The sequence below is a fragment of the Cyprinodon tularosa genome, unplaced genomic scaffold (assembly GCF_016077235.1).
Source record: "Cyprinodon tularosa strain WSP-4 unplaced genomic scaffold, ASM1607723v1 ctg57, whole genome shotgun sequence".
NCBI lineage: Eukaryota > Metazoa > Chordata > Actinopteri > Cyprinodontiformes > Cyprinodontidae > Cyprinodon > Cyprinodon tularosa.
This window is the reverse complement of record NW_024039307.1, coordinates 1,235,267-1,261,535: the sequence shown is the minus strand read 5'-3', so window position 1 is coordinate 1,261,535 and position 26,269 is coordinate 1,235,267. Positions and strand designations below refer to the sequence as shown.

General features: G+C 40.0%; 1 protein-coding gene and 1 long non-coding RNA gene across 7 annotated transcripts in view; one reads left to right on the top strand and one right to left on the bottom strand.

The window, feature by feature from the left end:
• rerea (arginine-glutamic acid dipeptide (RE) repeats a) overlaps nt 1-26,269 on the top strand; it is a 167,964-nt gene that overhangs the window by 118,117 nt on the left and 23,578 nt on the right. For 4 of the 6 annotated variants that reach the window (XM_038305947.1, XM_038305948.1, XM_038305949.1 and 1 more), the window contains exons 4-10: nt 3,405-3,510; nt 5,584-5,680; nt 7,037-7,141; nt 11,959-12,007; nt 14,522-14,646; nt 15,693-15,792; nt 17,186-17,284. In XM_038305947.1, the coding sequence (XP_038161875.1) occupies nt 3,405-3,510; nt 5,584-5,680; nt 7,037-7,141; nt 11,959-12,007; nt 14,522-14,646; nt 15,693-15,792; nt 17,186-17,284 (681 nt within the window). Of the gene's footprint in view, nt 1-3,404; nt 3,511-5,583; nt 5,681-7,036; nt 7,142-8,815; nt 8,997-11,958; nt 12,008-14,521; nt 14,647-15,692; nt 15,793-17,185; nt 17,285-26,269 lie in introns of those variants that run through there. The other 2 variants (XM_038305952.1, XM_038305950.1) reach the window with 2 other exon arrangements.
• On the bottom strand, nt 18,436-20,430 carry LOC119797056. Its single transcript, XR_005282546.1, has 3 exons — nt 20,335-20,430; nt 20,057-20,207; nt 18,436-18,596 (listed from the first exon to the last, which is right to left on the bottom strand). It is a non-coding gene; the product is annotated as an uncharacterized LOC119797056 (long non-coding RNA).

The window sequence follows — 26,269 nt, the reverse complement described above, 5'->3', positions numbered from 1 at the left end:
TACTAAATAGAATGGGATTTGGAGTTAAAGGCAGAGTCCATGTTTTAATTGTATACACCTATATAGCTCCCCCATTAAATAACATAGCTGGTTCTTTTCACATTTAGTGACAGCACTTATAAAGGCTGACCTCTTGTACCACCCCCCACCCCCTCCATCTTTGTGGTGTCGTGGCTGCATTCAGGGGGCCCTACCTCCAGAGTTGACTGCACACACATGCAGCCACACAAAGAAGGCTACACGGCCATTATGGAGCGAAGGGGCCAGCCACCTTTAGCTGGTCACAGGCTGAATTAACTGTCTCACACATTGTTTAGCTGCTGGTAACTCTGAAGTGGATGCATCATTTGTTTATTTTTCTTTAGAGAAAATTTTGACAGACCAAGTATATGTTTGAACCTATTAATGTGTACTCTCTGAGGAAGGGCCCTGCCTTGCTGTAATCCCTGTCTGATGAGTAATCTGAAGAGCGCCACAGGCCAGTCTGAGCCACTGGAGGGAGGAGTTGCCATTGTGTTGATCCCCCAAAGCATGACTGTCAGATTTATATCATCTCAGTGCATAAAGGGGTGGCTTTGTTCCCTGGGGGGGTTCAGTAAAGCAGTAGGAGGACGGTTTTCATTTAACATCTGAGGAAATGAGATGGTCATAGTACTCCAGATCTAATCCAGCTACTTTGTCTATCCTTACTTTGCCCTTTTTATCACCTCCAGTTGTTTGCACAATCATTTTTTTTTGTTTGTTTTATTTCTTCCTCTCAGTAGTGGGTAAGTAAAGCCTTTGGCCCCTGTGCAAAAGCATTCCCAGGGTTTATGGCCCATGTGGAGGGAGGGCAGCGCTGTGTTTAGCCTCTGGCAGGACAGACAAAGATGTCTGACATTGTGCGAGGCTCAGCCATCCTCAACTCTCTATGGGGCAATGTGGAATGTCTCTAATCAATTCAGCATTGTGGTTCTTATACGTTCTCCCTCTGTCATTTTCTGCGGCAGGCTTAGGAAAAACCCAGACAAAGCAGCGAGTCGGTTCTGTTTGTCAGGCCCGAGCTGTCTGTCATCTGTCCTCGTTTTCTCCTTGCGTTATCTACTCATTTTTTCCAACCCACATGTTTATAGAATTGCGATAATTGAACGCTGAGCTCAACTCCCACTACGTGCTCCATATGTTGCACACTCGCTCTTCCTCTCCCCGTTTCCCCTCCCTCTTTCTGCCCGAGAGGTTTAATGCTGCAGCCTGCTCTGCTGAGTGGCAGCTACTCTGCAGTGACAAAGACGCTGATTATAGTGGAAGTAACATTTGGGATCTGCTTTTTGTATGTCTAGGTTAACCCTCTAAATGTGCTTGTATGTTTCCACTCGCCCTACAATGGTATGAAAAGGAATCCCTTGCTTGTTGATTTCTTGTCCTGATGTTTGAGATCATCAATGAAACTTAACATCAAAGGTTACCTGAAATTTATGAAGATTTCAAAGAAAATGGCTTTCCTAATTGACCTGCACCTTTTGATACCCTATTTGCCTTTTTTGTTTATAATTGTATTAACTAAAAATGTCTAAAGAGGAACTATATTTTTACTAAACATCCTGCTGTAGCTACAGATAGTTTCAGGGTAGGATTGCTCCACTATGAGAAATAAAAATCTCACGTAAAACATTTTTAGTCTTTCTTACATCACATCTTTTCTTTCCCCCACTAGGTCTGGACTATACAGAGTCTTCCAAAGTCCAGTTTAAAGAAATATTACTTTTTCCATCTGGGCCAGATTAGTTTGAAAAACCTGATAACCTTAATGAACTAAATCATCCCTTCTAAGCTGCTTCCTGTATTAACAGCAGCCTTTGTCTGATATTATGAGTTCCTTGACGACAGAAACTGCAAATCTACTGCTTCATTTTGATTGCTGTGATTTAGGCAGGCAGAGAATGAGACACAGAGGTAGCATTAACAGTCTCCTTAAATGATTCATCATGTATAAGCACCAGATAACAACTCGTTCTGCTGTTAGTCCTAGAAGGCAGCCGTGTGGATAAGACAAGAGGTTGGGGTGGGTAGGCCTACTGCTGGGAGATGACGTCACTGCACACATTTCTTCAAGCACAGTGTGTATGTGTGCACGGAGGGGGGCTCGTCTCACTCTATCAGTTTGGGTCTCTGTTGAATCACAAGAAGAGCCTGTGTGTGGCTGCACAATGTGGCGTGCATGCTCCTGTAATCATCCAGAGCAGTAAATGCAGCTGACTGACGGCATGCCAGCTGCTGTTTAACACGTCCAGACTCACTTATTCACTCCCCTCCTCCAAGTTTTCAGAAAAGGGAGAAAAACAGCAGAAAATAAAATTAAGATGTGTTGGAGGGGAAAATAATGGCTGTAGTGAGAAGTAAGGGAGGGAAATGGATAAAACCGAGGTGGGCTCGAGGTTTCAGGGAGGTGATGATTTACTTGGCTGCATGTGCTTCATCTCCTCCCTCAGTGACATAGCATAACAATGCTGGCTTTAAATATCTTCCCCCTGACCTCACGCACAGACTGGCTTGAATGTTAAGAGCCTGTCTTTGATTACCATAACCTTTTGCCCTGCTGCATATCTTCGCCTCTGTCTGCAGGTAGTGCAGGTGTCTCGGTCAGTGCGCCGCAGCACGAATCTTTTATCAAGATGGCTCAGGCTAATAGGACTGCGTCGCATTCCTGCACCCAGTCGAAAGCAGCCTCTTCTGGTGTTCTCTGAAGCTACTGTGACGCTCTGTTAGGCTTAATAGGAAGGTCCAATAAAAGTTTCATATCATGAAATGAAAACAGTATTTTGCCCTTTTCATCCTTCACCTCAGCATGGGTCTTAGATTTTATGATTTGTGTGCAACCCCCTCCCTTTTCTCTTTCCTTCCTCATGTCTGTGTTTCTCCCTTTGCCTTGGAAAGACTCTTTATTTGCCGAAGTGCTGCCACCTGCTGGCTGAATTATAGATAACATGAATTTTCTGACTTGCTCTTCCTGAAATGGCCAGTTGGTGGCAGCAATAGAAAAATAAAGAGGGAACCAAAGGGAGAATATGCTGTTCCTGTTCAAGAATGGTCTTAATAGCTTATTTAAGGACATATTTATTATTATTAGGTTAGGAAAAGAAACCAGTGACCCACCCTCTACCTCCTTCCTCCACCACTGTTTAGTAAATTAAATTTCTAAATGCCCTGCAATCCCTTTTTAATTGACTCACTCTCTCTGTAGGCCTTTTGGCGTCCTTTCATGTTAGTCATGAACAATGCATCTGGCCTTAGCCTCCGCTTGCCAAAAAGGCCAGCCTGTGACGTTGTAATCAAACAAAATGATGTCTGTTTATCTTGCTGTGGAAGCTCTCTGTGTCTCCTGTTCACTCGCTCTGTTTCTCTTCCTCCCTCTTTGTGTGTTTCAGAGTAAACGGGACCATCTGCTGATGAATGTGAAATGGTACTACCGCCAGTCGGAGGTGCCCGACTCCGTGTACCAGCACCTGGTGCAGGATCGCAACAATGAGAACGGTAAGAGCGGGTCATGGGCTTTACAAACCCATCGACACTCCGCACAGAAATAGATACCCTTATCTCTGTGCATCGCCACCCTTACACACATGCTTGTCTGCGTTCTCCCGTTCTATTGGGTGATATGAGAGCTGGCTGTGAATCCCATCTCAAACACAAACCAGATGACACCATCCCAGGCAGCCAAGCCAATCCTGTGGATCTGTGCTGTTCCCCGGGTAACACTCCCTTAGGCCTGACAGCAGCACTGTCAAGTGTTAATAACCCGCGGTGTCATCTGGCCCTTAAGCACATGCACTCTCTACACCGCCTGTGCCAGAGGACTCATCACGCACTCACACACGCTCGTCCACTGAACATGGGCTCTGTCAGCCACAGTTAGCTGCTGGATATTAAATCCGACGACAAAAAAGAAAGATAGATATGTGTCTAGCAGGGATGTAAATGATGTATCAAGTTGATTAACATTTTCGTTCAGCTAACAATTACTTAAAAGGCGGCCATTTTCTTAAAAACATTAGTTTTCTCTTCTTTATAAAGGATCTTTCCGTATCATGAAGTGCTTAATATTTTTTACAATACGCTGAGTTTTAGAAAGCACTACATCATTATATTTGAAATAACTGTATTCAGCTGTATTAAATACTGACTGGATAAAAAATAATGTTTTCTGATACATTATTAAATATATTCAAAATATATAAGAAAACAGAAAGCTTGGTGTTTTCTGGATAAAGTTGATTCATAAAACATGCAGAAAACTGTCATAATTTCAGATGAACGGAGACAGGAAACTCATAAAAAGCCAGGGTATGTTGCTCTAATGCGCCGTCAGACTGTTTGCCTCTTTGTTTCAATAAAATACTAACTGTGATATAATTCTGTGTGTAATGTAACAACCTGTGCTGGTAGAGGCTTTGTGCCGTTACAGTGTTTATTGCTCTCATGTCTTTTTCTGTCCTCCTTAACTACCTTAAGGAGTTTATCCAGTGTTTAAATTTACAAACACAACCACATAAAATATATTCTGCATCCTTGTTGCCATTAACCTGAATATATAATCCCTGACTGGACTTTAAATCGACTGCTTCTCTTACAAACACTAGTGAGGGCACCCTCTAGTGGATGGCAGTAAGACTACAGCATTGTGGCAACTATTTGTTCATGTCTTCTTCAGTCCAAATTGCCTTATGCCAGGATTGGGAACCCACAAATAAAATGACTGCACCAGCGTTTAAAGTGAATCATTTTGCTAAAATATCCAGAATATTAAAAAAAAAAAAAAATGTTGAGGAAATTAAAAAAAAAAACAGGTCTGAAAAATTACGATGAGAAAAAACTCAGAACTTTGCACTTTGACAAGGAAGCAGCAAAAAAATAAATATTTCTAGAGGACTTTTTATTCCCAAATGTTACAGAAAGCTAGAAAAAACAGACCAAATGCAACAGGAACTTCTTGATTAAAATAGAAACATAAATTATTTGCACATCCAAATAAAAATGTATGTATTATTATATAAAAATGTTAATTAACTGGAAATAAAAAGTGTAACAAAAAACAAATACCCCTATGAAGGAACGTTGCAGCTCATATTTTCCATGTATGATCAAGTTATTACTAACAGAAATTTTGTCCTGTATATTTTGGAAAGAAAACCAAAATTCAGAACCTGCAAATCAAAGCAGAAAGAAAACCAGAAATCTGTATTGAACATTTAAAAAGCTGATCGCTGCATCTCTTCCTCCACTGGGTTTTTGGCCTCTGAGTGATGAACTTCCACAGAGGATGCTGCTGGAACCCTTGGTTTTTCTGAGTTACTGTCTCAAGGCTGGAGCAGGGTGGCCCTAGGTCTCCTCTAGATCTCTATTACCTAGAACCAAGATCATTTTAGTAAAGTTGAAGCTTTACAGCTTTGATTTTTTTTTAAAACACTTTGCTCATGACTTAATGAATGAGATGCTAAAAAGATAGTCGTTCCTCCTTGTTGCTTCTTTGTGATATACTAATGGGTTTATTGTTTTATGCAGATGATAAACTTGTCCTTGAGCATCTTCCTGCTTCCCTTCCTCTAGATTCTGGTCGTGAGCTGGTCATCACAGACCCAGTGGTCAGGAGTCGAGAACTCTTCATTTCGGACTATGTGGACACATATCATGCTGCTGCTCTCAGGTACGACAGCACAAACAATGCAGTGCTTGAAATTCACGGCTCTCACTATTATATTTTGTCACTATGGGATGCTTTTAAACTTAGCTGTCTTCTGACACTAAAGTTTATCTGGCAAATATTCTAAATGAAGGATCTTAAATATTTTATTATTTTGCTCTTTTTGTGGCGCCCCCTACTGTTCATTAGATCTCACAGTTCTTTGTCTCTGGACTGTAAATTATTTTGTATATTTTTAAATGATCAGGGTAATTTTGGAAGAATAATATTTGATTCTTGATATGTCATTTCAAACAAAGAAAGATTTTTATTTTATTAGTTAGGCGTGATTGAGGTTAAAGCAACACTTTCATACCTGCTTTTGCTGGTTTACATTGCTGTCGTTTTGATAGAAAAACTGCATTGCCTATCACACCCGATTTAATCCATTAAAATGATGCTCCAGGGTTATTAAGATTATAAGGATATAAACTGTCCAAGCCCATTTTATTTATTATGCCTTAGCAATCTAATGACGCACCTGTCTGCAGCTCTGCTGTGCAGCTGATGGCACCCCTGTTTAATATCAGCAGGAAAGCATGTAGGCGTAGTCAATAACCACTCTTTGTCCCTGCCGCCATCTCTTCTCTGCGCCTCTCCTTTCCCCTCCTACCCCCCCTTCCTTTCTATCTTTAACCAGAACCATGTGTGAGCAGTAAAGCCATGTCTTCCAGAAACCAGTGATTTCAGGGAAAATTAGCGGCAACCTCTGCTACACAGAGCTCCCTTTGATTTGACTTATTCTCTGGGCTTTAGATAAACGGGAGGGAATTCCAGTGGGATGCTGTAATGCCGCAGCTCTGCGACGCAGGCCTGCCCTAGCCTCCTTTAATCTTTTCAGGGAGAGGAAGATACTGTTGCTATGCTTGGAAGCCGAGCTCCACATGCGTGTGATGTCTGTTATTTTGATGGAGTCAGACACCAGGGTGCTGGAAACGGGAAATGGTATCAAGATGTGGTCAGAGCCTCAGCCCCCCCCCCCCCCCCCCCCCCCCCCCCCCCCCCCCCCCCCCCCTCTCTCTTTTGCTGGTTGGGGGATCTTCCTGGTGGTGGGGGGAGGCAGACAGGCAGGTTGAAAACCTGTCTAGATCTCAGTGGCGTCTGTCTCAAACACCTCAGCAGCAGGCGATGAGTTGAAGCAGGCATGTTTGGTAGATGTGCACAGCTTCGGCACACAGCTGGAAGCCTCATCATACGTCAGCACTCGCTGGCAGACAATAAAAAACCTGCTGCTTCCATTAAATAAACTTCCACAGAGGTTTTAATTACAGCTTCTTTTTGTCATATTGTATTCTTAAGATTTTGCGTTCTGTCTTCCAGGGGGAAATGCAACATTTCCCATTTCTCTGACATTTTTGCTGCACGCGAGTTCAGAGCTCGGATCGACTCCTTCTTCTACATCCTGGGATACAACCCAGAGACCAGGTGAGCTGCTGCCATGTGTTCACCCCCTGCTGATCCACTACAATGGTTCCTCATGCAGTACCATTTATGTTCTTTCATGCCATGGTTATAAACCTCCATGTTATTGGGATTAACACAAAGAAACGCATAAAACTGTAAAATTAAAAGAAAATGTTGTAACTCTGGAGGAGCTGCAGAAATCCACGGCTCAGGTTATAGGACTCTGAAATATTTTACTAATATCATTCAGAGACTAAAATTATTATTTTACTTTCAGTTGTCATAAAACAGCAATAATCTAACATGATAACAAGGTAAAAAAAATGTATTCCAAAGGGTTTTTACAAAGAAAAGCTAACTCTATCAAATGCATCTTCTCTATGGCAATTGGTTCTTTAGTTTCAGATTGATTTGCAGCTAAACATCAAAAATGAAAGCAGATCTGTGGATGTCTTTAATATTTAAAGCGGGTGGTTTATTTTAAACAAAATATTTTTAACACCCAGGAGTATCGGTGTTCTGTTACTATTCCTATTAACAAATAGATGGCAAGAAAAGTGTGATTTATTTTTTCCTTCCTGCCTCTTTGACTGTGGGCAAATACTCCATTGATAGCGTCTGCTCATTACTCTGATCATCTTATCAGTAAACAAAGAGTCATCCTAATGCAGCGTAATTATGGGAAAGGATCTGGGGAAACCCCCGTGGCTTCTAAATTGTTTTGTCATTGATTAGATTAGTTAAATTATGCACCAGGTTTTAATTACCGGTCTGTTCTCACTGTTTTTGGAGCGGATTGTGACACATTACAGAATGGAAAGAAGTATTGGTACACTGAGTTTTTTTTTGTTTTTTTTTTATCACTCTCCAAGTGGATTCTTTTTCTTTCCAAATACCAATTATTCTAATTTTTTTTTATGGATCTTGGTCGATTTCATTTCTCTTTCCATAATAATAATAGTGTAATAAAACTGTAATAAACTACATTCAATTACAGGTTTTTAGTTGGTTAAAATGTTGGTTATTTTTTGTAAAGAATTTAGTTTTCTGTTTAGTTTTTTGCTGTGGGACTGGAAGAGTGCTAAGGGCTTTCATGATGTTAAATTATCAATTATTTAATTTAAAATCAGAATAACAGCTGCACATTAGAATCTGAGTGGAAACTATGCTTCAGTTCTGTGATCGGTGTCATTATTTACTGCAGGGACTCCTCATCCTACAGGCTTGCAGAGGATGAATCCAGGACACATGATTGTAATAGTCATCAAATATTGCTTTCCAAGTAGTCCTTTGGAAAATATCTGCAGACATCTGTTGTTACAGCAGGGTTTTCAGAGTCTGGGGGGTTTTCTGTTTTCCATAGACTGCAGGAAAGAGGTGGTGTGGATGTAAAGGAATTCCCTTTATAAAGGGCTGATTTTGCGCATTATAGAAGAGCAGCTGCAGTTAAAATGTGTTGGTTGGAGCATCTATCATGTTGCATTAACAGCAGTCCTGGTATTGTTACCGGGGGTTGCCGGTGAAGACCCCCTCCCTCCTCGTTGGGTAGTCGGAGCATGATTGCGTCGCAGGGATGGATCCACATCCCGCGTGTGTCTCCCTCTGTGTTTACGGGCTTTTTTCTGTGTGTGAGGTCGCGGCACATGCTCAGTAGAAACCCACGGAGGAGCGAGTGGAGCTGTTGACGCTGTGCGTGGAGGCTGAGGTCACAGCACAAGCTCAGTGAGCACCTCTCCGTGGCAGCAGGCGGATGCGTGCCTCTCCATTTTGAGGAATAGGTGTGAGAGGAGGAGGGGGGAGAGCGCCGCGCACTCGGTGTCACCACCCAGCCTCGGGGCTCCATGTCAGAAATGGACGACCTGTTCAGCCCCCGGAGGTAGGTCCGCTCTCCTCTCCTCTCCTCTCCGTATTTTGCTGCGGTTAAAGCGGGATGTTCGCTGCCCCGCATCGCTGTCAGGCGCCGGGGAGGAAGAAAAGAGCCTGCTCCTTTCATTCAGCCCCTCACCGCAGCTCTGCATCCCGCTTTAGTAACGGAGGAAACGCGCCTTAAATAGGCTCCTATAAAGGTCCAGCTAAATGCGCGGTGTTTGTAGCGGCGCTCGCCTTCAGAACCGAGCCGATACATGTTCTCCCAGCTGGGTGACCGTAGCGCTATGAAACGGGCTCCATTTTACAGCCCCAGCTGACATGGCGTAGTAAACTCCACCGGCTCGGCTTTACTAATACTTAATACCTTTAAGTTGCTCTGTCTTAGCCGGACTGCAATTATGTCAGTGTGCCACAAGTCCGGCTCTCTGATTGGCTGAAATTGATAGCGTGGGCGGGGCTTTTCCTTGATTACACTCACACAGCAAGTTGCTCTGACTGTCACGTTGTTTGGGTTTTAGACGTAAGCCTCTAATTACTTGACAAGATTGTGTGCTAATGCTGAATTTAAGCTGAATTTGTGAGGGAATAAAGAGATAGGTTTAACATTGTTTATTGCACTTAGCAGTAGTCTTATTAGGATTATTAGGGGGGAAACATAAATAAACACGATTAAGTGGTGCAGGAAATTAAATTATAAGCTCCTGGATAGCTTTTATTTTCCAAATTACCCATTTTGGAAAAATACTCTAGGATAAATCTGAATGACTAACTGTGTTACAAATATGAATCTGTTAAGTTTTGCAGTTTATTTCTCTAGCACACATCTGTGTTTTTCTCTTAGACATCCATTTCTGTTTTTCTTTGATGTGTAGCTTGTTTCTTTTTTATTCATTTATGGATTGTAATACTTAAAGGGGACATAACGCTGTAATTATTGCATTTTTTTTAATGCAACAAAGTGAATAAATACTATATATTATAAGCAATTATAAACAATATGCTCACTAAAATAAGAGCTTGTGTCCATAATGTTTTTTTTTTATTGCATTAAAGGTGTCTGTTAGAATACCTACTGCGATGATATCGTAGACTCAAAATGGTGAGAGTTGTTTGCTTTAATATGGAATAAAGTGCGGGAACTTTTTTTTTTTTTTTACAGTATTTGACCTGCTGATCAAGGGAAATTAGCCAATTCCATTCATTAGAAGCATTTCCATCTTAAAGGAAAATCTCCAAATGGTTTTGGTATAGGTTTGCTCACATCTCTGAAGACTCTTGCAGGATCAAAGCATTTTTTTTTTCCAGACATGTTTTTTTTTTATCCTGGAGCATAGGTCCTCATTTGTTATCCTTACAACCTCCTGCCAAATATACTGTCAACATAACCAACTGCAAAGTGTCAGAAACACATTCGCAAACTTTGGTTATCACATAAAAAAAAAAATCCATATTAGTCCAAAGTATACATATTTTATTTTTCTTTTTTTCTTTTTGTAAACTCAGAGCTGATAGCCGTGTCTTTCACATCATGTTTGTGTTTTGAGCCGTCCATTCTATTGGCACTTTTTCTTAGATGGATCTAGAGAAACAGCTTTCACACATCTTCATGGACAGTTAATTGAAACATGCACCAAATACTTATCCAGAGATCAAAATAAACTTGAACAGTAAAAAGCCTTTATTTTTTCCCTGTTCAATAAATCTATCCAAATTATTAATTGCTACCAAATTGTTTTAAAAACCAAAAAGTTAAGCTCAGTAATAACCAGATAAATCTCTGAGAAATTGGCTTTGCTGCATAAATGGATGTGATCTTTTTTCATGTTTTGGATAAAGAAATAGTTGGATAATCTATAGCATAGTTTCTATGAAAAGAGGAAAATGAGCTTGAGATTTTTTTTTTCTGAGAACATTAGAGGTTTTGAATTCACAGAAAATAATAGTTTAACTTAATGAACAGAGAATTAAAAAGAGGATTATATTGGTTTTAACCCAATATTATGTGGTTACAGTTTTATGTTCTGCTAAATGATTGTTGCAGCGTTTATCTGTTTCTATAAAATTTTCAACATTGTATTAGATTACATTTGTTTTTGTTTTTTTGTAGGTGCTGCAAATGTTTATTTAATAAGATGCAGTATTGCAACACTTTCTGGAGCAGTGGGCTGTTAATGTAAGGGTCACCTACTGCAGCTGAAAGTTTTTTGTTTTGTTTTTCTGCGCTGCGTCTGTATCCGGGTCTGTGCCAGCACGGCTGTCAGCCATAGTTCAGATTACACCTTTAATCACCCGCTCCTGTCACAGAAACTGTGTAGGAGGGGACGTGTTGGGAAGGGGAGCCCGAGTACCCCAGGGTTTGTGTGGATCGTAAAGAGAGCCAGAGGCTTTCGGCCTCTTGAGTTTCCTCTAGGTTCGGGTGATGGAGTACGAGCTTCTCCGGGTGCAAATCATGCTGACAGATTCTGGGCCGCCTCGCATTCGCTTGTATGAAAATCACAGCCGTTGCCTTGGCAACAGGGGAGGGAAAGGCTTTTCAAAAGGAACATCTTGTCATTTTCTTTAATCCACTGCAGCTGGAGGATCCGAACACTATTATTAAACAGCAGTTTCTATGGCTACCAGCGTTTGTACCAGCAGCCGCTTCCAGAGGCTCCTCGCTCTGCACATCCAAAGCCAGATACTCCACATCCTCCCCTCCTCCTTTTTTATTGCTGCATCCATAATATGAGGCCTGCACATTTTCTCTGAACAGCAGCGAAGGGAACATTCTCATGAAATCTGTTTTTGCTTCTCAGAATAAACCACTATGTACTTGTTGCACTTTTGACGCATTCATCTTCTTAATGTTCTTTGTACTTTAGCTGAGCTGTTTCAGTCATGTTCAGTGAGCTGAACATTTTAATTCTATACCTAGAACTTGATGGATTATGGATACATATTTAGCTTCACTCTCCTTTGTCTCTTCCCAGGCGATTAAACAGCACACAGGGGGAGATCCGAGTGGGACCGAGTCACCAGGTAAGTTATTGCACAGCACATCAGCATGGAAATGAGATGCTGCTTCGGCTGCACAGTTATCACAATGAGAGTAGACCACTGTTCATTCATGTGGAAAATCCAGATCCAAAATAAATCTGAGGGTTTTTGGTTTTTACCTTTTATGGGGATTCTACTCCGTCACCTTTCAACAGGAAATATGGTTTCCCACTTGGAAAAGTTTGGGTTTTGATTTTAGTTTTTATATATTTAATGGTCTGCTTAAGATGAACAAATCTAACTAACAGGTCTGCTTCCTGACTTTATTCTCTGGTTTAATTTCTAAATTTTGTGATTTATTTTTTTTCTCAACCTTTCTCCTCTCCTTTGCCCCTGCTTTGAGATCTTCTTTCCTTTCTTACCGATACCCTTTGCTCTGCCCCTCCTTTCTTTTTCTCCCTCATTATGTCCCGTGTGTCTTTATTCCTTTTGTCCCTCATGTCCTTCCTTATTTCATTAGTTTATTTCATATGCTGCTATTTCTTTCTCCCCTTAATTTCTTCTGACCTTCTATTTGTCTTTTTGTTCTCTTGTTTCGTTTTTAAAATGTTTCTATGATCATTTCTTCTCTTTGACCTTCAGTCATTCCTCTTTTGTTTTCCTTCCTTCTGTCATCCTTCCCTCCGTCCATCAGTTTTTTTGTTTTTTTTTCCCCAGATTCCCCTTTTAAAGACTGCCAATAGTAGAAATGTCTGCCATAAAGCATTGATTTTCTTAAATATGTATTTCTATTTATTATAAACTGTAAAACAACAGAACAAAAATAGTAAGGGAAGTCTGAAAAGTTTAGAATTTTTGAGATTGAAAATTTGTAGCAACTCTAATTTTATAGATGAAAGGTTTAAAAAATATAATTATTGTTGAACACCAACCAGATAGGCAGCATAGGGTTTCATTTAGATATTGAAAAGACATCAATATTTGTTTTTCCTTAGATTTCTCTAAGTTCTATAGAAATATTCTGGTCATTTCTTGTCCCCCCACACAGCCAGGGTTAATTTCAAAGAGAAATGTTACAACAGAACAGAAATACAGGGCTGTCATCAGACACTACATCCGATTATTGGATTGTGCCGCTAATTAGGAAGAACTGACAAATGTACAAAATACTCATGTAACAACTGTGTGTGATAAACACCATGACGCAACAAAAACGTAACAACTGTGCAATCAACAGCCGACATGTAACCGGCTCATTGAGTTTGTTGTGAGCAGTGAAGGTTATGTAGTATAACAGCTGCTGAAAAAGAAGAATCTGAGAAGACTGTATTTTGTGTACCTAAGGTGCAGTCCATGACTGAAGGAGCTCTCCAGCTGTGCAACAGCTGCATTGAAGAATAAGACTGTTTTTTAAAAACAGTTTCTAAATGCAAAAGTTCTCCTGAACAGATGCACACAAACTGCCCCCTTGGTCCCCAAGCAAAACCCTTAGCTGCGGTATTATCGCCTTCTGCAGCATATCATGGCATGGGTTAAATATGTTTGACAGGTTTGATTGGAACATACAAAATAGCAATGACAAAGATTATTATATATTTTTTTTTTATAAATTGCCATACAGCATCGGTATCCAAACAAGAATTTTGCCAACCAATTCTTTCTTTATAAACATTATTTAAAGAAAATTGTGTCTGTTAAGTGGCTGACTCTATGCTGGCCAGAGCAGATAACTGGACTAAATAAGGCAATGTTGTTATGATATACTTTTGACACTCGATAAAGATCAGAACAGCAAAAAGTTAGAATCTGAGCAAAAAGCATTTCAGAATTACAACTAAATTAAGCTCATCCCTGCTAAACCTTTGGTAATATTTTTTTTAATAGAAATCTTTGTTAATGTTATAATTGTCAAAATATTATTTTAACAACCAAAGTTGTTCTTTTTTAATAAAGACAGATTTTTTTTGCGTTTTTGTCTCAAAAGTCTCTGGTTACAAGCTCCTTGGAGAGAAGCTAATAATATAGATACATTTAGAAAGATTTGTGCTTACGACAGGTTTATATTGATTTGGAAACAACTCGTTGATCCATTATGTTAGAAACTGTACATAGGGACCAAGAAGGTTTTTTTCTGATTCTCATTCTTTACCACGATGTTGACATCCGTTGAATCAATGCTGCATCTGTTTTTTAAAAGAACTAGTAGTAAAGAAGCATTTCCTTCTTCAGCTTTATCAGCTTTACCTCCTGGTTCAACAAACTCTACAGTTCATATTGTATTCTGAGTGCCTATTTTCGAGCTCCCTATTTAAAGATGTATACAAACATTTTGATCTAACAGAGGTTTTCTGTAAACAGAGCTTTGTCTTTCGGTAATGACTTTCTGAGTTGAGGTGTTAAATCACTGGACTCCAACTTGTCCCTGCTGCCCCCTCTCAGAAGTTAAAAGTTGATGACAGGGGGTTGTAAGCTGATATTTCTTTTTTTTTTCCAAGCCTGTGTGCTATTTGTAGTGTGATACCATCTGTCTCTCTCCTTCTCTGTGGACCTAATTAGGCCAAGCTCCCAGAGCTGCAGCCTTTCCCCTCCCCTGGTGGCCGGGCCGTGACCGAGAATGAGGAGCTGGTCTGGATGCCAGGGGTCAACGACTGTGACCTTCTTATGTACCTCAGAGCTGCAAGGTGAGTCCAGAGGAAAGCAGAAATCCAATCCAAAGCACACATCTATAGTATCTAAACCTTCAGGTTTTAAAATAGATAAAAATATAATTCTATCATGGCAAAGCTGAGATGTGAGCGCATTTACATGTCTGAGAGACTTAGACAATATATTAAATCTGTGATTTCTTGTAATTCAACTTTTAAAACCACTTTTTGATGCTGGAGATATCAGCAAGGCTTGATGTCAGTCTGTTCTTTCAAATGCTGCTTAAGTTTCTGATATTCTGTAGCCACGGACTGCAGTTCAGTGAATGAAAAAAAAAAACTGCTGTCATTGAGGTAAAGCCGAAAAAATGTCCCTCACTACTTCCCTTACTTATTTTCATCAGGTCTTTACAGTATTAGGAAAACAGGCATTTTTTACCATCTCAACCATAATAAAATCTATTGCAATTAATCCTCAATTTTCTCCACTAAATGTTCAGTCCCTGAAATCTATATCAAATTAGGAATTTATGTCCAAAGAGATTATTATTATTGACACAATTATCAAAGCTGAATACAAATATCTATCTGAATGTATTTTATGCTTCAATTCACATTATTATTCCTATTAGCGGTTTTTATTACTGCCATCATTTAATAAATAAATCTTCATTGCACATATTAATGTTGCATTGCTGTAAAGCTTTAAATGAAAAAAAAAACACATTAAAATTGTTTTTTGTGTGTAAAAACCTATTTGGAAACAATATTTTGGTTTTAAATTGGACTGATATGAAAGACAAAGCAGTGATTAAAAATAAGTGTTTCAATCAGTACATTGCTTTCACATTCAGTTCGTTATTCTCCCTCCTAGTTTGAAATTTCTGCTGGTTGGTAATTTCTATTAAAACAAGGTCACCATATTTATTTATTTTTGCATAATGAGTGAAATTCTCTGTTAGATGCAAGCAGTAACTTAGGCGACCCATATTGAAGGCAGAGTACAGAGGTATTCTTTATACTATGCACCTTATTTATTCATTTTTTTTAATGCTCAAACCATCCATCGTTTGTGTCTGCAGAAGCATGGCTGCCTTTGCAGGGATGTGTGATGGAGGATCGACAGAAGATGGTTGTCTAGCCGCCTCTCGAGATGACACTACATTAAACGCACTTAACACAGTAAGTTAATATACAACATCTGCACAACTCCATGGTCACACGTTTTAGGTACTGATATTTCTGTGTAGGTTTAGTTACAGTTTTGTCTGCAGTGATGGATCATAATAGGGCCTCTGAGACAGCAGACACCCCACTTCCTTCTCTTTCTGTGAACCTAACCTCAGCAGCTAACAGTACATTATGCATAATGAGAGATTTGTTCGTCACATCGACAATGAATGCAGAGGAATCGAGCTCAACAAAGAGATTAGAATCATCATAAACAGGGGATTTATATGCCGAGTCTATAAAGTAGAAAATTAGCATAGCGAGCAGGTCATCGTCTCTTGACCTTTTTCTCTATTTGCAATTCCAATGAGTAATGCTTGTTTATTCTCAGAGGGAGAGCTTCAGCGCTGCCCGTTTCACCCAATTGAATGTGACAGAATGCTGTAAGCTCTCCAGATATTACCTCCTTTCACTGCGGTTCATCTTCAGGTTGTTTTCAGGCCTTGGCAGGCATTTCCTCTGACTCTGGAGGAGTTGTACAGACAGTTTCAGTCATACCTTGTTGTGAATAAGCTTTTTTTTTTATGCATATCAAATAGCCATCTATAGCAACCATATATCCCTTTAACATTTAACACTCCTATGACTGTAGTCTAAAATGTTTTGGGGGTTTATATGTTGCTAACATAAAATGCCATTTGGCTATAAAGTATAAGAAAAAATATCTATATTTTTCTATTTTTATAAATAACCTAAACATTGTTCCATATATCTGTATTCAAACCTCCTTTATATCTATACCCATAACAGTCAGTGCGAATAATCACTTTCCGCAGCCCGTCAGTATAAATCCAGCTGTTCTGTGAGGGCTTTATAGGAGAAAGTTAATAGAGAAAAAGCAAAAACTACTTCTTAAAGTCCAAGGAGGACAGAAAATGTGTCCAGAAAAAAATTAGGTTAGGTTCTAAAACTATGAATGAGGCTCATGTTATCTCTGGAGGAGCTGCTCTCTCTAGAAATACAGCCTGTTAAATCCTGTTTGTATTTAACGACACATCTGGTAGGCGATACAGTCAAAAAAGGAGCTTTGATCAGAAAGTTGATCTTTTAGCCTACATGCAAAACATTGTGTGTGGCAGAAAAACTGAGCAGCATTCCAACACTGGGAAATTTGCCTTATGACCCAGTAAAAGTCCAGACCTAAATCCAAGTGAGAGTGTCTGCTGAAACTTTAGAATTGATGTTCAAAAATGATGGGAGATTTTAAAGCCTTTTGCTTATGCAGCAGTTATTCATTGTTTGAAACATTAGTTTGCACATGTAAGGTCACAGAACATGGAAACCTTTTTGTTTGTTCCTTTTCTTCCCTGAAGGAATATAACTGAATGCTCTGTTGTTTTTTCAGCTTCATGAGAGCAGCTATGATGCAGGCAAGGCTCTGCAGCGTCTGGTGAAGAAGCCGGTACCTAAACTGATAGAAAAGTGCTGGTCTGAGGACGAAGTGGTAAGAGAGGCTTTCTCTTTGTTTCTTTTAAGCAGTTTATGTTTATAAATGTGGGCTGACACACACACACAACAGATCTCTTTATCCAGCTCCAAAGTGTCTTCACTATTAGCTTTAGGTCAGAGCAGAGAGAGTCTTTAGAGGGAGCTGTTGAGCGTTAACAGGGAGCTTTGGCCCAGCCTCACACAGCATCCGTAAAAAACAGTCTTCGGTTTTCCAGCCTCTCCACGGCTCACGAGCAGCTGCGTCCTGTTTATCACCCACAAAATAAATCTTTTTTTTTGCATGGATGTCTGAAAAGGGAAAAGATTGGGGGCTGGTAACATTCGCCTCCATTTGTACTTAGAAGTGAATTTCACCACAGCTGCCGGAGGGCTGGAATCAGAAAATGGCTGATCAAACACCACTTCATGGGTGGGAAGGAGGGGGAATGAAAGCTCTGAATTACACCATGTCAAACCCAATGAGCGCTGTGGCTTTGGCTTTCGTGCGTTTTGACACACTGGGCTGCATGTTTGTGTGCCCAGTGCGTTTTAAAAATAACATTACTTCCTGATCTGACTGCAGATCTTAGACGGCTGAGTCTCTGTTGGAAGTCTCCCTCTCTCAGGCAGTTCATTTGTTTGTTTTTTCTTTTTGGTGTTTTTGTTGTATTCATCTGATCCTTTAGCTTTTTTTTCTCCAGCAGTGGGTCATATTTAGCGGTGATATTTCTAAATTCTTCTTAGTGTATATTTCTAAAGTAATTACACATGAATTGCACATCTAAATTAAGCAGGAGTCCTTTTGTTGGACCATAATTAACCACATTAACTTAACTCTTCTAGACTGAGGTGAGCTAGCTGAACTAACCTGTATTTGTCCCTCTTTGCTGGCAGCAGGCTTAAAAATGCTTAATAAAGATAATTAGAGGCAAAAATCTCTGTCAGAACATGTATTACAACACTTCTCTTTGAATTAAACTTCATTTACTGCCTTTTTAACAGACAAATAGGTTAGTGCTGCAGTTATTTATGTATTTTTTTAACTGTTGGCTTCTTCATCAGCATCTAATGAACAATAGAGTTTAATCAGTTTTTGTTTTCTTTAATACTTATTTATGTTTTTAACATAAAGGAACTTACAACTCGTAACTTAACTTTCGCTTTCCTTTATTCCAAATGGGAAAGAGAGGAAAGCAGAGTGAGGCAGATGGAGTTTCATGTTTGAAACTTTCCAGGAAAGGACAAAAAGAAAGTAGGCAGGAGAACCGAAAGCCGTGTCTGTCCTGTCATCACACATAGCAACAGATGAACCCAAGGTCATTTTTCCTCTAAAAAAAAAAAGAAAAAAATGTTTTAGGTTTGGCATTTTAAAAAAAAGTAAAATATTTAGACAATCTTAGTTAAAGTTTGGGAGACCTAGTGCTGTGGGCCTGTTTTTCTTCAAAGACTCCAGCCGATCAGAGTTGAGTGTTTGGGAAAGTGGATCCTTTACAATAATCAGGACACTTTGAATAAAACTTAAAAGGGATCAGTGTTGGCTCTTTCTACAGGATCATAATCCCAAACATATAACTCAGCCAACACAGCAGAGAGGAGAGCTCTCTGAATGCTCCACTCATGTGAAATATTAAGTGCTTTCCTGGAAGGTCAGAGGGTTTGGATCGTGAAAAACAGAGATTCCTGTCATTTTGGCTAAAATCTGATTTTTATTTGCTGAATAAATGCTTTCAACAGTTTGACTGAAATAAAATTACTTAAAAACATATTCATTTGAGTTTTTAGCAGTGATCTTCACTATGTTGCCAGAATAAATAATCTTAATCAGATTGTAAAACAAGGTGGACTTTGTCCAATTTAAATAAATCAGAAGAAATAAATGGACGAGGAAACTTTTTTTTCTTTTCACTCGCAGATCAAAGCTAATCGCTTTGAAACATTACACCATTTCAGTCTGGATTAATGTGAAGACATGTCTGTTAATTCCCGTTTATGCATTTAGGTTTCTACGTGTGGATGAGTTGTCTTCGTAGTTTGGTCCCTGTTCAGAGCCCAGCATGTTTGGGGCTTTTTCCAGAGGTTTTCAGTCGGCTCTTTGTGTTCCACCTGCCTGTGGAGTCAGAATATCAACGCCGGGCTGTAGAGGACATGGCCCACAGTGATCTGATCACTGCTAGGGCCTTTTCAGCCTCACTGCCTTAAAGGATAGGTGTTAAAGCCAGCCCTACTGCTATTCATTTATTTACCTCCCTGTGCTTTGCCTCTCCTCAGCTCATATGCTCATGCCCCCCCATCCCCTTCAGGACTGGCATAATTATTTCTGCCCGCTCTTTTTCAACTCACACGGTTGTTTCAGATGAGAGTAAAAGTGACAGCGGGTCGTTGAAATGACAGAATCAGCCTGTCTGCAGGGTCACTTGTCACTTTCTCCTCCCCCTATGTCATCTCTTCCCTCTCCCAGCTTACCTCTGCTAGCTTCAGTGTAGCTTATGAAACTGCTCTCAACTCTGACTTCAGTGTTTATGTATTTAATTTTCATCCATACACATAAAGCTAATTTAAAAGCCATATTCAGACGGCTCTGCAGAAAGCAGCACCCCATCACCCTGCAATTTCACGAGTACAGTGGTGACTTTAGATTATACCATAGAAAGCTTCCATGCATTCGAAAGCAGAGAAAATATAAAACTATGAATAATTTATCAGAAACATCAAGTGTGTATCCTAATCATCCTGTCGCTATTGTGGAGTCTGGAGTGGGATGTTAAAGCCAGAGCGCCGCTTTATTTACCCACTGAGAAAGAGCAGACAATGTAATCTGTTGTTGTGGTTGGATGGAAGCCGTCTCAGATGGTCAGACATGAAGCAGTCGTCTGTTTTTACTCACTCAGAAATTCAGCCTTATGCCAAAGCTCATCCTTTTCATTATACCATGGTTTCATCTGCAGATTCCAGAAAAATGAAATCATTGACACAGAAGCTGTTAATTAACAATAAAGGTAAACAAGTTAGTTATTATTTGCCGTCCCATGGTTGCAGTGATGTTACACAATAGATTTTTGTTTTTACCTCCAAACTGTTGTTCTGAGGGCTCGTTCGTGCTTGTAATGAAACCACAGTTGACTGCCAAGGCGGCTGTCGTGTGGAGCAATTTCTGCTTTTTCTATACCCTAAAAGTAAACATGTCATGGAAACTGTTTCACTCACATGTCAGTTTCAGGCTAACCTCAGCTCACATTTCTTTACACTCATAAGTTGCATAACTTAAAGGGGCAAATCCAGTTCAGCTGATGTTTCATTTTTGATTAATACAAACTATTAACCTTTCACAAACATAAATTCAGGAAACTAAGTTACTTTCTGTAGCATCCTCAACATGTTTGAGATATTTAGCCTTCTATACATGAAGCACGTTTTTCTCTACATTCAAAAATATATCCAGTTCATAGGGGGATCTACTGGGGTGGCATAGGGTGGCAACTGCCACCCTAAATGACAGCCTTGCCACCCCTGCTGCCACCCCAGTTGGCGGTAGGGGTGGCGAGGCTTATAAATTATGGATAATTTGAGAATTGCGACCGCTAATTTACAATGTCGGACTGCAGTGAATGCAGCACGAGATTACGCGGGAGCGACTGAGACTGATTAGTTTTGAAAACCGAGCGGGGCAAAGCGAGGGAGCCAGGGGTGATGGGGAGAGGAGACACGGGATGAAACAGGTAGAAACTGATTAACTACAGTATCTATCGAGAAATTAAATCATATTGAAAGCACAATGTTGCTAGCATAGCTGCAATGCTGATTTTGAGATGATAAAAATCCGGTTGCAGAACGTTATTTCTCTATCTATGATGTTAGTTAGGCCTGACATCTCAGGCTCATAAAGACATATTTGCAGTCAACTATGACAGAAAAGACACGAACAAGTTTGGTTGTACTCAAATCAAAACGCAAAAAGGCATTGGATCTAAATACAATTGTGAAGTGTTTTGCTGAGCAATGTGGAAATCACTGCATTCAGCTGTTATAGTCATGTTAACTTTATGTTATGCTCTCTGGTGAGCCTTTACAGAGCTGTTACATTTTGTTTTGGCACCTGAGAAAATCTGATATTTCCTTTAATGAAAACCAAAAGTGTTAAAAGTTAAAAATGTGATACTGGTGTGAATCCTGCTTAATATGAAGCAGTAGTGTTTTTTATTTTTTTGTATATATAGTAGTGTTGCGCCGATGCCATTTTTTGGCCCCGATACCGATACCCGATACCTGGTTGTGCAGTATCGGCCGTTACCGATACCATAATAATGTAAATAATTGCCATCATGGCTTTGTCAAGCTGCTGCCTACCTTTGTGAAGCAGGAAAAAATCTAATACAAAGTGAATCTAGTAGAACTTTTTAATAAAAAAGTTCTACTAGATTTTTTAATAAAAAGTTCTACTGGATAATAAAAATAAAAAGTTTTTATTGCCTACCAGGAGTGGGTGACAATAGTTGAATAAACTTATGGCTCTCAAAATGGTATCTGTGCCCTATTTGTTGGTACTGTGCGACAGTGGCGTTGGATGGAGGAGTTTGCCCTGTAATCGAAGGGTTGACGGTTCAAGCCCCGACTCCGACTTTCATTGTCGTTGTGTCCCTGGGCAAGACACTTCACCTGCATTGTCTACTGATGGTGGTCAGAGGGCCCGGTGGCGCCAGTGTACGGCAGCCTCGCTTCTGTCAGTGAGCCCCAGGGCAGCTGTGGCTACAATGTAGCTTGCCACCATCAGTGTGTGAGTGTGTGTGTGAATGGGTGAATGAATGTAGTGTAAAGCGCTTTGGTCAAGTCTCCTAACTTGAATAAAGGCGCTATATAAGTACATGCCATTTACCATTTACTCGCCGATACCGATACCACCGTTTTAGGGCAGTATCGGGGCCCCGTCCGATGCTGGTATTGGTATCGGTGCAACACTAATATATAGTATGAAACTATCCAGAAATGATCTGTATGAACCTACTCACAAAATGTTTTGTACTTTTACAGATTGGAAGCAACATTTATTTTTATGTTGCTTCTTTTCAGATTTGTGGAGTTTTGGAGGTAACATACAGTACCTGCCTTTTTGTTGATTTGTTGATACAGCAGCTCTATCTACAGCATATTTACATGCATGAAATGTCCTTTCATGTTGCCTTAACTGCTGTATGTCAAGTTACTGAGGAACAAATGGGGTGAATGTGTGTTCAGAGTAAACAATACATAGATGTCTTGTACCTTGTTCGGATGCCTTGACCCTTTTATTTCTACTGTGTAGTGATGCTCACTTTAGTACAGCTCAGTCCATAGATCTCTGATGGGAAACTTTTTCTTTCTATAGTTTCTTCTTGTGCAAATGCTGCAAAGCTGCCTCTCTGACAGTCAATCTCATACATCTGCGACTCAGCACCTGTGTCTTACCTTAATACCTTCCCTGTGATAATGCCCATCTAGAAGTAGTGTTATCATTCTTCTATCTCCTATTAGATGAGATCTCATTGTACAATGTATTTCTAATATGAACTGTTTCACATGAAACACATACTGTACATACTATTCTCACCGAACTGTGATAACTGTGATTAAATTCAGTGTAAACAAATGCCACATGTTGCCACCCCTCAAAACTTCGTGCCCCCCTCTCGCCACCCCATAAATATTTTTCTAGATCCGCCCCTGATCCAGTTAAATAGTTAGTTATCTTGACCATGAACACTTGACCTGCGGAAGTGTTTGGGATTGAACCCCTGACTTCACTGCCTAAAGTTGCTTTTCTAATTAGAAGGCTTTCATAATCTGAATAAAATACACCCTTAGAAAAATACTTGATGCTTAAGTCAAAATCATCATAACATCATTTATATAATCGATGTTTTAATTCTAGTTTAATGAGATTACAGTGCAGTGTGTCCTCTACATTTAAACCATCCGTTAGGGAGCAGAGAGCAGCTTGCAGATCCCAGGCTGCAATGTTTGGCTAAGGGTTTTCCTTTATAGACCCAGCTCCAGCCTGTCCTGGATGCAACTGCCCTGATCTATAACCACTAATATATATTTTAAAAAGCATCCATCACTTTCTTCCAGCTAACTTTTCTAATAATACCACTAAAGCTCCTGGAATGTTGTGATTAAAACAAGACCTAATGTGAATAAATGCACGGCACTAAGTATTTTTTTTAAGTTTGACCCTTTTGCATCTGAAAACCAACACTGGGCTTGTCACCCGCAGCAGCTGTCTTTTGCACTTGTTACCAGGCGGTGCTAACATTGCATCGGCCAACAGGAGGTGCCATATAAACAATCAGAAGCAGCAGCCGCAGTCTCGCTGTGTGCCGCCACGTCAGAGACACGGGCTGATCTATGACTGCTGCAGGGCGGGAGGTCTATTTCTCAGCCAGCTGCACCATGCCGTGGCTTATCTCCGGCTGTGTCTGTAGCTGATGGATGACTGCACTGAGGGGTTGGAGGGGTATCGGCAAAAATAGGGAGACGGAAGACTAGCAGGCCCTAAGTGGTAGAAAATGAGCATTCACATCAGAGATGCACCACTTCAGCAAAACACACTGACAAAAAAATAATGAACTGATCATCATCTGTTTGGAGGCCGAAAAATCAGTGTTTGCTATGACATGTAAGGTTCAGAACCAGCCAAGTATTTTTTTGCCTGTTTGGTAACTAATTAGCGGGCGGGATGGGTGTGTACTGGAATTTCCTGTTACCTTTTGTGTCAGTACATGCTAGAATAAGCAGTGGTTGTTACTCGGCTTTCCAAAGGTCATGCTATGAGTGCTGCCACATTTGTTATGTGGTAAATATGGAACGTTTACACTTGGAGAGGTGGAGGAACCTCGGGTCTGCAGAGATGTCTGTCTTATAGACTGTTAATGATTGCCAATGCCTCTTTAATCGTCTGCACAGCTTTTTACGCATCTAAACATAGATCCTGTCTATGGTGTCTACGCAAAGAGGATGTGGGTTATAAAATGTCTGTCAGTGCGGTTATTCCTATTCAAGCGTGTTGTGATTTCCTCCTGTTAAGCCGAGGCTAATCGTTTGACAAGTTCATACTTGTATAAAAGAAATTGTTTTTTTTTCCCTCTTTCTTTATTTTTGGCTGTTGAGCTCAGCGTCCTCATCAGGCTCAGTAAAGGTCAGCTTTTAACAACGAGTCAAGTATAATGACTCCATATTGAGTGAATGAAGCTTTGTTTTGTGTTGGACGGCCTTGCATTACTGTTTTTTTTGTTTTGTTTTTTTTCAGAGGAATGACATTTAGAGGGAATTATGTTCCATGTGTGAGCCTGCCCTCTGTTTGTCATCACGATACCATCTGTGTGCCTGTGTCTACATTATCTTAACCAGTTTTACAACTCCAAACAATCGGCTTTCGAACAGGATGTACGCGTGCACAATGGCCCATTGAATTATTCTGGGTTTTTTTTTTTTTTTTCTCGTCCTCCTTTCATACGTCTCCTCTCAAGCCTCACAATGGCGCTCTGTTCAGCTCTGAGGGGAAACTCGGGGAGGGTAAAAAGCGCCAGCTCTCTGGAACACGCTCTGAGAGAGAAGCCTGTTGTTTCTGCACAGCGGATGGCCATTTGGTAGCACTTCCACCCAGCTAAACCCCCCCCAAGCCTCCCACCCTCGCTTCTCCGTCTCCCAAAGCCCCTCCTCTGCCTTTGTTCCCTAGCAACCAAGGGCTGGAGCAGTCAGAGCAGGGGCAGAACGATTCAGGGAGCAGATTGGCGGATGATTTATTAGCTGGGCTGGAGAGCAGTGAGCCCAGGCAGCTGAAATGGAGCCTTAAACTGGAGCCGACATGTAGAGAGAAGGGAGGGAGGGAGCCAGCAAGAAAAAGAAAACTGAAGGGAGGCGGGAGGGGGAGCATGCATAAAGCTCAGCTATTAGGATATGATTGGCCAGGTCTCCCTTGCAAAAGAGATTTTTAATCTCAATGGGTATTACCTGGTTAAATAAAGGATAAATAAAAAAATTGCTTCGACTGAGTAAAAAGTACAGTTATGGAACATAATTAAGATGACCTGATGAGGTCAGACTGCATGAGCGGGTCTAATTGATTTTCAGTATAAAAGCTTTACTGGCTTGTGTAAAGAGCCATGGAAATGTCGTCTAATCCTCGCTACATTTCTACATCTCATGATTTACAATAGGGATCTAGTGGAATATCCAAATCGGGCGACATACAAAACTGGGTTAACTAGAATAAAACAAGATTTAATTTTAATAGTATTAAGATTTTAGAAATGCACATTAAGTTTCACAAACCACAACTTTGGTTTCAAGGATATATAATATGTGTGGAAAAATGCATGACCATTTAATTAACTTTATATATGCCATTTTTTATTCTTGTCAAATCTTAATGCCAAAAGAAACTTTTTTTATAGAATAAAGTTTTCATATATCTAAAAATTTGGTTTTTAATTTTCTCAGTTTAGTTTAGATTTAATCACAAGTATTGAAGATTTTAGTATTAGTTTGATCAAATGCAGTGTAGGCTTATGAAGCGCTGATCAAGCTATAAAGCAGGTTTTAAATTTAGCTTAGTGGCTAATGCTTTGTTAATCAATGTCCTCCCTCTATCTCTGATTACTTTAGTTTACAATAACAGTTAATTCACTGTTATTCTACAAATAACAGTGAATTAACCTTTTAGTTTATCATTAATGGGAAGCGATGGAGTAGATGCCTGCTTTACTATTTTAAACAGCTAAATTTTATCTGCTCCAGTCAGAGCTTACGAATTAGATATCACCAAGGATGAGTTTAATAGCTAACAATTGACTGAATATAGCATTCTCTATATAATATTTTTTTTTTAGAATTCAAGATTTAAAGCTACATACCATGTATTAAAAAACATGAAATTACTCTTTCAAACTACACTAACGCAGTTACCAAATGAGGTTTGGTTAGCAACTAGCAAATAGCCTTTAGTACTCTCATAGTATGTGATCAGTCT